The 13347-nt window shown below is 49.1% G+C and overlaps 1 protein-coding gene across 1 annotated transcript in view; it reads left to right on the forward strand.

Moving 5' to 3' along the window:
• Fa2h (fatty acid 2-hydroxylase) overlaps nt 1–13347 on the forward strand; it is a 50593-nt gene that overhangs the window by 19947 nt on the left and 17299 nt on the right. The window contains exon 2 of the mRNA XM_005073045.4: nt 10475–10567. Coding sequence (XP_005073102.2) covers nt 10475–10567 — 93 coding nt within the window. The remainder of the gene's footprint in view (nt 1–10474; nt 10568–13347) is intronic.

Here is a 13347-nt window from a genome sequence, read left to right on the forward strand (position 1 = left end):
GGGCACTTTCTTAATTGATGTGGGAAGGCCAGCTCATAGTGGGCAGTCCCACTCCTGCCTGGAGTGATGGTCCTGGAAGAGCAGACTCAGCAAGCCATGAGGAGTAAGCCAGTAAGCAGTTCCTCCATGGCCTTTGCATCAGCTGCTGCCTCCAGGGTCCTGCCCTGTCTAAGTGCCTGCCCTGACTTCCTTCAGTGAAGGACTGTGATGTGGAACTGTAAGCTGAAATAACCCTTTCCTCCCCAGGGTGTTTCGGTCATGGTGTTTTGTCACGGCAATAAAAATCCTAAGATAACTATTTAGAATGAAATTTAGCAAGGTAGCTCCTCTCAAGGTCTGTTTAGGTTTGGTTCGGTTTTGATCATCAGACATGATCTCACTATGTAGCCCTAGCTAGTTGGGAACTTGCTCTGTAGACCAGGCTGGCCTCTTAACTCACAGACATCTGCCTGCCTCTGCCTCCCGAGAGCTGGAATCAATGTTGTGCTGCCCATATGCACACGTGAGTGGTGGCATCCATGGCAACCTACCAGTGGCCACAACAGTCTGGTGAGTAGACAGACCCTGCCATGACTGTGGAGAGGGTCATCATGGCCCTCCTTTGGGGGTTCAGTGGCTTGTCAGTTGTCAGATGTGACCCTCAAGGTACACAAAAAGATTGGTCAGAGATGGTCCTGAAGCTCCTGGCTCCTGCTTTGGACACAGGGAGACAGAGAGCGGCGTCTCAGAAGGAGAAGTTAGCAGGCCCTGCCGCTCTCATTGCTATTAAAGTTTCTAGCTCTCTAAACAGCCATCTCCCAGGAGCTCACTCCTGGGGAGCTCTTGAGGGTGGACGTGGCAATACAAGGCCTTCCTGGCAAAGAAGAGTCTCTCTATGGCTCCAGAAGGCCTCGGCACCGTCATCTTTCTCTCTGGGGCCTGCCCCTTGCACCCAGCCCTGAGCAGTGTACTACCAGGTGTGCAAGACACCTCCTCCTCCGTGACTGCAGGGGGTGGAGGCAGCTGGACACAGGGCCAGGGGCACCAGTCTCATTTCACAGAAAGGGTTTTCAAGCACAACCCAGGCTGAGGGATAAAAGGACATCTGTCCATCCCTTGGTGCCCAGCCCCAGCTTTCTCAAACAACATTCCTTTATGCGGTCCCCCCTCCCTCTGCAGCCCCCGCCTGCCGTACACTGCCTCCTTTCAGATGGCCTGTATGCTGGATTTGTTTGTTTGCGTGGCAGCACGCAGGCTCTCTGTTGTTCTTCACTGTCCTCTCCCCATGCACCCCCCACCCCCGAGCACACCCTCTCTAGGGAAGACAGGGTCAGCACTGGAGGAGTGCTGGGGGCTGAGACGGGGACCCTGGCTAGGGGTTTGGAGACATCTCAGTGCGTCCCTCCCAGAGCAGAACCTTCCCAGAGACTAGTCATCTGAGAGATTTTACGTTGCTCACCTGATCCTCCTGGTCCTCAGTTTCCCTGTCTGTAGACCCTCCTGCCAGTCGCTCAAGGAGATGTATGTTGAGACCACTAAGATGCTGGCTCTCCTCGGAGATGCCATGGCTGTCCCAGGAGCTATGCAGCAGGGCAGGAGATGAGAGGTACAAGGTGTTAAAGAGAGCAGTGGTGTGTGACCACCTGCCCCTCACCCCAAGCTTAGCCTGCCCGAGATGCACAACACTCCTAAGTGGAGACAACTGGGAAGTGACTTCTCAGGCCTTAAAGAAGGGGGGACAGGTTACTTCTGAGCCAGGAAGGGAACAGTCAAATGTCTCTTCTACGAGCTGTGCATGAGTTTCGACTGTGGGCCAGGGAGAAGGGTTGTGTTGGTAAGGAAACTCTGCTCTCCAACACCTTAGCACCTTGGCTGGCTCCTCCAGTGTGCTTTTGTCTCCTAGTGAATCCCTCTTCCCCTGTGGCCTTATCTGGATCCCAAGAGACACTGAAGGACACTTTAATGACTTTCCACTAGATTCCACGACACATTATTGTAGAACAGGTGTTTTAGACAACAGGAATGTATCATCTCAGAGTCCTAGCGCCCAGAAAACCACAGCCAAGGCGTCACAGGGTTCTCGTTTCCTCTCTGTTACTGTGATTAAACAACTAAAGGTAGAAAGGTTCTATTTCATCTTCCAGGTCTCAGTCCATCACTGAGGGAAGTCAGGGTGGGAACTCAAATAGGAATCCATTGAGAAATGCTGCTTGCTGGCTCATGTTTAGTTAGCTTTTTTTATGCAGCCTAGGATCTAGGGAATGATACTGCCCACTGTGGGCTGGGCCCTCCTACACTAACCTACAGGACAATCCCACATAGACATGCCCACAGGCCATTGTGATTTAGGCAATCCCTCAGTTCGGGCTTTGCTCTCAGATGACTCTAGGCTGTGTCAGAGATAACAATTAAAGCTGCTTCTTCTGAGGGCGGTAAGAGGCAGCATTCCAGGCATCACCACAGCTTCTGGTAGATCTCTGGCAGAATGGTTTTCCTTGTCTTCCTGACACATCTTCCCTGTCTGTGCCTTAATCTTCACATAGCATTTCTCCCTATAGTACCCCTTTGCTTTGAAGTGTCCCCCATTATATAAGAATACCAGTTACAGCAAGCATTGGTAGCACACACCTTTAATCCCAGCACTCGGGAGACAGAAGCAGGAGGATCTCTGTGAGTTCGAGGCCAGCCTGATCTACAGAATGAGTTCCAGGACAGGCTCTAAAGCAATACAGAGAAACCCTGTCCCGAAAAATCAAATAAAAAAAATATCAGTTACATCAGCACATACTCTAATCCCCTACCCACCACTTATTTCCATCTTAATTCTGTATTGCAAATAAGATCTGGTTCTTACTTTGAAATGCCGGGGGTTAGGAGGGTTGTGAGTGGGGAAAGTGAGACCCCGCAGGTGACAAACTTGATGTATGGCCTATGGCTCCTTCCCCGAGACAAAGGAAGGAAGGAACACAAGTAAAAATGAGCATTTACCACCATGTCAAGCCCTGGCTTCTATTGAAGTTGATCCTTGTCATTTTATATTGGAGGGAGGAGACGGTCCAGGGTCTCCCTTCATGTACCTTAAGACCCTGACACCCAACCCACCCAGGGGCTAGGCGGGGAAAGATATTTCTGGAGAGATTTAACTGGTCAGAGAACTACCCTGAACTACCCTGAATAAAAAGGAGACAGTGAGATGAGCTCCAGCATCCATCCCTCCCTGCTTCCTGACTGTGGGTACAATGTAACCAGCCGCCCATGCTTCTGCCACCCCAGAGCCAAAGCAACCTCATCCTTCTGTCTAGTGTCTTAGCAAAGCAGTGACAAAAGTAACTCATACACTGAGTTCTTTCTTGGTGGCTCCGATTAGAAGGAAAATCCATGCACACATGTCTCAGTTTGTGGAAGTAAAAACTATTCCTGCATAGATTTTGTCTCTGAACGAAAGAAGTCTGAGCCATGAGCCACACACACCCTACTCTAATTGATACTGTCACCTACTTAGCTTCTGAAGATGGGAACAGGGAGTTAGGTTGCCTGGGACCTTCAGGGACTGCCAGGGAACGCCTGCCATGTGTGTATTTGGGTCTGACGTGAGGGAGCTGGCTTGGGAGGAAAACCAAGAGATGTAGGCAGGTCGGTGGCGACAAGAGCAAGTGACGTCCCACAACCAGCCAGTGATTGGCACTGATCTGGGAGAAGCTGTGTCAGGTGCTGCTGTCTGCAGGTTCCTCTTCCATGTGGCCGCAGGCTGTGGCTGGAAAGTCAGACTACTGCCCAACAGATCCAGGACTCTTAGCTGGGAAAGTACAGTGCCAGCCTATGCCAGCCCCTTGGCAGGTTGCGTTGGTGACTTCTTTCTCTCTCCAAGGAAACACAGCCTGTGGAAGTCTCTGAAGCAGTCTTCTCCTGCCAGGCTGCTCACATAGGAACCCTCCTCATATCTTCACACCTAAACAGGCCATTCATCTGCGGATCCATGACAGGATCCTCTCATTCAGCAATTATCTGAGTGCTATTCCGGGGCCTGTGCCTCAGAACGGGCAGGGCCAGCAGGGTCCCCACCTTGAGGAGCTCCCGTTCTGGCTTGAGAGGCAATCAACAGGCAAATGAGGTAGAAAGACCGTGAGGTGCTTCCAGCCCTGAGCACCTGTGCGTCTTCCCACAGCAGAGAATCTGGGAGGAGCCTAAATACACAGGGCTGTCTCATTTCCCTTGAGTGGATCCTATGAGAAAGTGGTCATTTGCCAGGTACAGTGGCAATGCCCGTAACCTTAGCAGCAGGAGCCTGAGGCAGAAAGACATGAGTTCAAGTTCAGCCTGGACTTCATAGCGAGATCCTGTCTCAGGGCCCTCTTCCCCTAAAGAAGAAAGCTGTCCCATGACATAGGTGGAAAGGACACCTACTGTTGTCACTGTCATTAGTACATGTGTTAATCATTCTTGTGAAAGGCAGTATAACTACAAAATTACTCACCTTCCTCCCCAAATACTGAAACTCATCCAACCTAAAGACACCAGCCAGAACAGTTTTCTTTGCTTTGGCATTCTTTATTGGTTTATAAAGGTACCTTTGGCATCCTTCCCGGATTGAGAAAATCTTTTAAATGCATTGTGGAAGTTTCCAAAAATAAAAATGTTTAAAGACTTTTAAAGTTAAGGTTGTACCCTATTTCCCTGGGGCGACCTTTGCACACTTCTGATTCATGGGTGGTGTTTGCTTGTGGAATGCAAGGGTGCGCCCAACCCGACTATAGAATAAACACTGACCTGGAAAACGAGAGCTACATGTGTGCTGTGTGTGACAGTGCTGCTTGCAGGTGTCAGTTCCTGGAGCCCCTGGGACTGGGACCAGGGAAACCTCATTGATAGAGGGTCTTCTGTCCATGTGTAGAGAAGGTTTTCTAGACCTTCTGGGATCTTACAGCTAATCTTGAGAAAATTACTATTGAAAGACATGCTGGGGGAACATGTCCCATCCAAAATGTTCCTCTGCAGGTGATGCCAATGTGTGGCTGGCCCTAGCTCTCCTTGGAGTCTCTTCCTATGCTGGATGCCTAGGAAGTCTGGTGATACTGACTTGGACCTCTGCCAGAGTAGGGTGTTGTCCCATGAGGCCACCCAGGAAGTGGTTTGTTCCATGAGGTCACTCCAGGAATAGTGCGTGACCCTCGGGACAATGCTGCCCGATGGCCACCAGGCCCCCTTGAGATCTGATTAGGCTGGGGTAGCAGAAGAGAAGGATGGGGAGAGATCACAGCTATCCCTTCCACTTCGTCCCTCTTCTCCTTCATGGTCAATGTGCTCCCATTGTCAGCCCTCACTCAGGGCTTGGCCCATGACTCACTGGAACTCTTCGGAAGGAGCCACCGGCTACTCCACACTGGGATGGGAGCTGGTGAGTCACACTGTCATGTGACTCTGTCTCCTGGCTTTTAGGAGGGGCAGGTCCCAGCGCAGCTGTCCCTCACTTCTCTCATTTAAAAAAAAAAAGGGTTTCTGAACTGAACAAAAAAGGCTTAGCAGTTTTGTTTCCATTTGTAGTCATCATCTCTCTGTGCAACTGGACTGTCAGTCATTTTCCAAGTAGAGCCTTAGAATTGGTTCAAAGGGAACACTTGCTCTATTTTCTCTTAGAGCTTCTGCCTAGAGTCCCTGAATCGAGGGAATAACTATGGAAAATGAGTGTTAATGAAGTGAGACTTTACTTTGTGATTTTCTTGCACTGATATTTTTAAAATAGAACCTTTTGTTTCCAGTGTTAATATAAAGTTGTCACCTGCCCCTTTTTAGAACTGCCCTTTGTGCTGGAAACCTGCATTTCCTATGTATTTGGCATTGAATCTCCTTGTTTGTGAAGTGTTGCTGATAGTCATCTTTAAAAAATACTCTTATTTGTGAGAAAAACACTTAGCTCTGCTCAGATAGTCCATGTGCATAGAGTTTTCATCACTGTAATCACCCTGGTATGTGGATACTTGCCTGCCCTGGCCAGCCTCGAGTAGTACTCCAGCATCATGTGTTCAGTGTCATGGGGACATCACTTTCTCAAAGAGCCATATCCCTCACTGTACAACAGCGTTATGACACTCCATGTATTTGACGTCTCCAAGAACATGAGCCCTTACCCATACCCAGCACCGGGTCCCACCTTGTGGCGGGAAATCTCGGAGGCTTTGGCTGTTTTGTAAAGTATGAGCCTACTGAGGCCGTGTGGGTATGACTTTGAGTTTCTGCAATAGTCCCTGATATAAGCCACTGAACAAATGATGATTACCCAAATATTTGAAAACAAGCAGAGGTAAGAAATGACGCCAACAGAGGACAGTGAAGACATCATCTCTGACTTAAATGGCAAGGGAAGAAGAGCATGATGGGAAAGAGGAGATGCTGGAGTTCCATTTCTGGTTCTACTCCTCACTAGGTAGAAGGCCATAGGAATAACATTACACCCGCCTCATGCAGTATCATTGCTAGGGAGGTTAAAGGGCCAAACATGCAGTAAGCATTCATGAGACAGTAACCATTGTCACCTAGACAGGGTGACATTTGAGAGGGATAATGTAAGGCATGTCAGGAAATGGGAAGTTATCCTTTTGATTTGAGGGAGAGTGGAGTTAACCCAAGGGCATAACTGAAAAGGAGATTTACAATGGAGAGAGAATTACAGGGAGAGATGTCACTGAAAAGATGATCTGTGGAGGACAATGCTTGTGCTCACCTCAGGAGAGCAATGATGCGGGGAGACCCTGTGTGAGGGAGAACTGGAAGGAAGTGGCGGGGGGGGGTGACACTTAGAGACCTCTAGCTGCTGAAGGGAGGCTGGTGGGGAACCAAGGGAGTCCCCGCACACCCTCCCCCATGATCTCACTCCTCAGCTGTCATGTTTTCCACTACCTCCTGCACCCTCTCTTGTCACCACACGGCCCTGTCCTCACCACACAACTCTTGTGAACAGCCCTGCAGATTCACATCTCCTCTGTGTTCGTTACTTTTCTCTTTGCTGTGATAAAGTATCTGACGAAAAAAGCAACTCGAATGAGGAAGAGATTATTTTAGTTGAAAGTTTAAGGAGATATGGTTCATCACACCAGGGAGAGCAGAGGTGAGAGAGGCAGCTGGTCACCTTGTATCCGCCTCTCTCGCCTCTGCAAAGAGAGGTGACTGCTCAGCTCCTTCATTTTTTATCCAGTCTGGCACCCTAGCTCACGGGATGGTACTGCCCGTATTCTGACTGAGTTTCCCCCCTTTAACCACACCCAGGTGTGTCCGACCTGTAGCCTGTGGTCCACATGTATCCCAAGACATTTAGCCTAGCATGTTTTCAGGTGACAAGATCGTGTGCAATGTCAGAAAGTCAGACATCCTCACTGGTAAACTTCCCTGGAAACACTCTAATAGACAACCCCAGAGATGCGTCCCCATGATAAGACTAGATCCAGACATGCTGACAATGAGGATTAACCTATATAATCTCCTGACTGTACACACCCTCCAGCCTCACTAGCTTTCGCCAAGGAAAGCTTCAGGGTTCAGTGAACTGAAGGAATGAGCTGAAAGCATGGTGGCCCAAAGGTTTGCTGTTTGCTCAGTTCCCTTGGTCAGAAATCAGCACAAGTTCTGTTTGGTCCGGTGTGTGGCCCACCACATGTTCCTTGGGAGAGGAACACGGACTGGGGGATATGCTTTAGAGATCCTGTGATATCCCGGGAGGGGCCGGGGGGAAAGCAGATGGCATGAGGTGGGAACACTGGCTCTCTTCAGATGTTTATAGGCCTGTCAGGTGAAAGAAGGAATTGTGTAGCCCCAGAGGGGAGGAGCCAAGGGTGATTTCCAGGATCTGGAGGCAGCCAGCCAAATGTAAGAGAACGTGTGCCAAAGACTGGAAGCATGAGTCAGAGTCAGATAGTGGAATGATTTGTGCTTTCCTTCTGTTTGCAGGAGTGTCAGGTGGGTGCCCCGATCCGTTCTGTATATGATGCTCTGAGCGTCTGAAGAGTGTGGCATAGACGAAAAACTTAAATGATAATAGATGTGCAAACCCCTTCCCAGCTTAGGCCATCCTTTGGTCTTGTTGAGTTACAAGTATGGCGTTCGAGTAGACAGGACTGCAGTGCAGAGAATGGGTAGAACACTGTGAGAAAGAATTGTATCAGTCAGGGTTCTTTAGAGGAACAAAACTTATAGAATGCAACTCCCTCTCTCATATATACATACAGAGAGATATATACATATACATGTGGTCCAGATTAGAGGTGGATCTTCCCACCTCAAAGGATCTGAATTAAAGGTTTATCTTCCAATCTCAAAGATCCAGATTAGAGGTGGGTCTTCTCACTTGAAATTATTTAGTTAAGGGGGGGGGGGGAATCCCTCACAGATGTGCCCATTCATTTGTGTTTTAGTTTATTCCAGATGTAGTCAAGTTGACAACCAAGAATAGCCATCACATGGAAGTAACCAGAAGAAAATAAACATCTTGATAGCTAAGTGACTGAAGCCCTCAGGAATATTTTGAGATTAAAATAGAACTCTAAGGCCATGCATGGTAGCTCACGCCTGTAATCCCAGTGCTTAGGAGACTGAGGGAGGAGGAGTACCTCCAGTGTTAGGTCAGTCTGGGCTATCATGGAAGTTCCAGGCCAGCCAGAGTTAGAATGAGACCCTGAAGAAAACAAACAAACAAAAAAATAAAAAACTTGAAAGGGACAAGAAAGATAATTGAATTGCTGATAGAGAAGAAAAAAACAGTTTTATGGGGGATATTTAAGGAGTTTCTACTTAGAATGTGCTATAAAATCCCTCTTCCTGGTCCTTGAGAGAGCATAAGCTGTGTTGTTTAAAAAGATTAAAATAAAATAAGTCCAGCCAAACCAAGCTACACTACCAAAAAAAAAAAAAAAAAAAAAAAAACAAGTTCAGCCAAGTGGCAGTGGTGCACACCCTTAATCCCAGCACTTGGGAAGCAGAAGCAGGAAGATCTCTGAGTTCAAGGCCAACCTAGTCTACAGAGTGAGTTCCAGAATAGCTAGAGCTACACAGAGAAACTCTGTCTCAAAAAAAAAATCATAAGGGGTTGGAGAGCTCAGTGGTTAAGAGTGCACACTGCTCTTTCAGAGACCCTGGGTTTGGTTCCTAGAATCCACAGTAGACAGCTCATAACCATCTGTAACTCCAGCTCCAGGGATCTGACGCCTTCACCTGGCCTCCACAGGCCATTCATTCATGTCCACATACCCACACCCATACATATAATTAAAAATAATACAGCCTTTTAAAAATTCAGGTGTGGAAGCTGTGTGTAGTGGTACATATCTGTAATCCCAGCCTATGGGAGGCTGAGATAGGAGGATGGTAAGTTTGAGACAAGTATGGGCTACAAAACAAGACTCTGTTTCAATTAAAAATACATGCATACATATGTATGTATAATACACACACACATACACACACACGCACACACACACAAAAGCCCACTTCTGGAATTTGTCTGGGTTTTCCCTAGAAAATGCCAACAAGGTCACCATCACTGTCAAGTTCTCTTAGGCTTATTTGGAAAGAAAAATGTAAGCACAGTACCAAACCCCAGTGCTGCTGGGCATGCTGGTGCATTCCGTAATTCCTGTCCTTGGGAGGTTGACACAGAGGATGGGGAGTTGGAAATCGGTCTGGGCTACATCTTCTGTCTGAGGAAAAGTAAAGAAGAAACCCCAGCTGGCTGCTGAAAACTCCTAAACCCCTTGCTAACATCTGGCTTCCCAGGGCCACAAGGATTGTGGTTGTTTGGGAAGCTCCCACTGGCAAGGTCTGTCCCTGCCCTTCCTGCAGGGAAGCATGAGTTTTACTTCCCTGTAAACCTGCTCTCTCTGGCCCCAACCCCACGTGACGTCAAAGCTAGCTGAAGCTGTGTGATTTTCCCAGCACATTCCATTTCCTTCTGGCGTTACCTCTTTGCTAGTTTAAATTAACCTTGAGTCCACTTGGGCACACCTCAGCTAGTTCTGTCCCACATGTGACCACTGACGGGCCGGGATTGCAGGAGGACCAGTCTCCCTGGCTCCCAGCTGCCTTTCTTTCCTGTGATCACGTGGGCCAGTCTGTGACCCACACAGTCTGCTGAGTAACCAAGCAGGGAGAAAGAAAGGGAGGGCCATCATCGGGAGTGGCACAGCGAACCCCATCAGGTGCTCTGGGGGGGGGCCACACGGTGATACTTGCTGAGCTTGGCAGCTACCCCTAGCCACTCTCACTTCCTTATGGTTTGCTTACTCTTCCAGATCTTTCTGCATCTTTCGTTTCTGTTTTGTAGGGAGAAGCACAAAGAATAATGACACCCACACCAGTGTCTCTAATTGCAAAAGTACTTATTGTCCTTGACTGCCACCCACCCCAGCCCCACCCATGGGGTTTCCCCCATTCTTAGCTCCCTTGCTAGGGGCAGTTGGGGCACCATTCTCTCCCTTCACCCTGTAAGTAATTTTGTATCGTCTCTTCCCAGGACCCCTTGGAGAATGGTGTTGTAGCCTCTGCAGACACTCAGAAGACAGACCCCGCTATGGAGCCACAATTCAAAGTGGTGGACTGGGACAAGGTAGCTGGCACAGGACATTGGGAGTGACTGGGTTATAGCGGATTGGGGAGGTATGTGAAGCCATGGCGTGTGTCCAGGGAAGATGAAGAAGAGACACTGGTACCCACAATGCTCAAGGGTGAGCTGGGGCAGCAAACCTAGCTGCGGGCGCTGAGGGCTGGGGAGAGCTTGCTGGTGGGGAGCTGGGGTAAATGGTGCATGAGATCTCTACAAGAAACTCACCCTACACACCTGCTGGAATAAGACAGGTCTCCCATCAGAACCCTGACGCTAGAGATGGGACAACGACAGGGTTGACATACCCACTCTGACCGGTGCGCATGGAAAATCTGCTTCTGGCACCTATGACCACTCAGGAAAAGTCCCTTGTGGGTAGACAACCCACAAGTCCCATGTGGCAAAGGTTATGTGGCAGATAGGGCTAAGGAAGGCTAGAGATGTGTGCAGAGTCTTACAGCCCCCTGCTTTAGTGTAGGGACCATGCAGATCTGCCATGAGGTGAGCTCTGGAAGAGGACAACAGGGCCCTGTGGAGAGCATAGGAAAGCAGCATTGCCTAGAGGGGCCTGGGTGAGAACCAAGCTCAGGTGTCATTTCCCTCCATCTTGGGTCACAGTACTGTCCCCAAGTTGTTATCTCTTGGAATAGACGTGAGTGTGCATGCCCCCAAGTGTGTCCTCTGCCTGCAATGGACACCAGAGGCACAGAAAAAATAGGACAGCCATCCCTTCTTCCTCAAAGTAGCTATGACCACATGAAGAGATTCAGAAAGCGTTCCAGGAAACACAGGTGGCCAGAGGACAAGGGATATGGATCAAAGGAGCTTCCCACAGCTGGTTGTTGGCTGGACCCCAACGACCAGGACTCCCACGTCTGTGACCCCAGGACTTGGAGATAATCTCTGTCTATGGGACTGTCTCTGGAGAGCTCATGACAAAAAAATTTTTAGTGCATCCAGCTTGAAAAATCAGATCATTCCATGCCCCTCTTCCCTCCAGAGAGCCATGGGTCCAACAGGAAAATAGACCAGCAAGAGGAAAGACTTGCCCAAGTCACAAGGAAAGTCTTTCATCAGCTTTTCATGACCTCCTTTCTGGCCCCCATCCCTGGATGGGCCATCATTACTCACCAGTAGCACAGGGTTTGGGCAACAAAGACAAGAGAAGGATACTCAGTAACTTGGTACAAATAGCAGGTTTCTCTAGTAATCTGGGGGAATTGGAAATTGCTCTGCAAATAGCAGAACAAATGAGGAGCCAGCCACTTGAGTGAGTCAAGGACTCCAGGAGCTAGAGTCAAGACTTTGCCCTGGGACTGGAGGGGCTTTGATGAGGATGAGGGCAAGACCAGGACTAAGCCGGTGTGTCCTCACTCAGGGCTGTGAATAGCAGTGGCAGGTTCCACAGGCACAAGTCCTTTTAAGCTAGCACCAGTGAGATTGGCTTAGAGTCTGACTCTTGGGAAGAGCATGCTGTAAAGAGCTCACTGGAGCTTTATCAGTGTGGCAGCCTACACAGTATCTCAGGAACAAAACGGCTGTGCTTTATGACAAGTTGGGGACAGGACACACACACAGGGTACAGGGTGCGCTCTCCTCCCTTCTTTTCTCCTTCTCTGCCTCACCCTCCCCTCCTTTCTCTTCTTTTTATTTTTTTCTCTTCTCTTCCCAAAAGAATCCTTCTGCTCTCTAATCACCGCCTGATCACGCCCAGCTCTTTGGGAAGGAAGGGACTAGCAGAGCTACAGGCTGTTTCTGATCAGGTCAGGGTAGGTCTTCAGAAGCTATGGAAAAATACCAACAAGGTGGTGGTGGCTTTGTACCCCCTAGAGGGTCTGCAGACCAGGAGTGAGTTTGCAAAGGTAGGACTCCTTTGTTTTCAAGGTGAGCTCTCTAGGTGCTTCCAAGGATGGGAGCCATGGGCCCTAGAAGCCAGAGAACCAAGTGGGTCAGGCTGGAAAGAGTGAGGAGAAAGTAGGCTAATCATGCTGGTCTGGGGTAGAGGAATCTGAAAACAGCAGAAATGAGTAAAAATCGAGAAAAATCTGGTGCCCCGCCCTGTCAGAAGTTAGGTTCATCTGACTTTCAGGCTCTGTGTGGAATTTTACCAGAATGATCAAGGTTACCCACTTGAACCTCTCTGCTGAGTAGGACTCTGGCTTCCTTAGGAGGAAAAACAAAACAAAACAACTAGATCGCAACTCCTTCCCATGCCCAAATCTTTGTGTTCTAGAGCCCAGTTGGTCTGGTGACCACAGTTGCCCATCTTTCTTGACTTCTGGGCACACCTTCTCCCTTCAACCGGCTTCAGCCTTAGGCTAGTGTGTCCTTTTCAGAGCCCTCCCTTCGGTACCCAGTCTTGTTTCAGAGGGCAGGGGGATGCCAGCCTCCCAGGAAGCATTTAGAGCGGATGGGGCTTAAGGGGTTCACCGAAGCTTCTCCCCCAGACACCCCTAGACAACAAATGAGCGTCAGCTCACACAGCTTTGTTTGCTCGTGTTGTTTTCTTCCTTTTTGAGACACATTCTCACTGTGCAGCCCTGGCTGGCCTGGGGCTTTCTGTGTGGGCCAGGCTAATCTCAAACTCACAGAGCTCCACCTGCCTCTGCTTCTGCCTCCCTGGGTGCTGGGATCAAAGGTGTGTGCCATGGTGCCTGACTAAATTACAGTTTGCTCTTGAGTTCATACTTGAGCTGTAATGAATGTAAGGAAGACATTCATGAGTCACCTGTGATCTAACTGTTAACAGTGTCAGGGGCCAGCCAGGCATGATGGCACACACC

Source organism: Mesocricetus auratus, unplaced genomic scaffold (genome assembly GCF_017639785.1).
Source record: "Mesocricetus auratus isolate SY011 unplaced genomic scaffold, BCM_Maur_2.0 Super-Scaffold_6723, whole genome shotgun sequence".
NCBI lineage: Eukaryota > Metazoa > Chordata > Mammalia > Rodentia > Cricetidae > Mesocricetus > Mesocricetus auratus.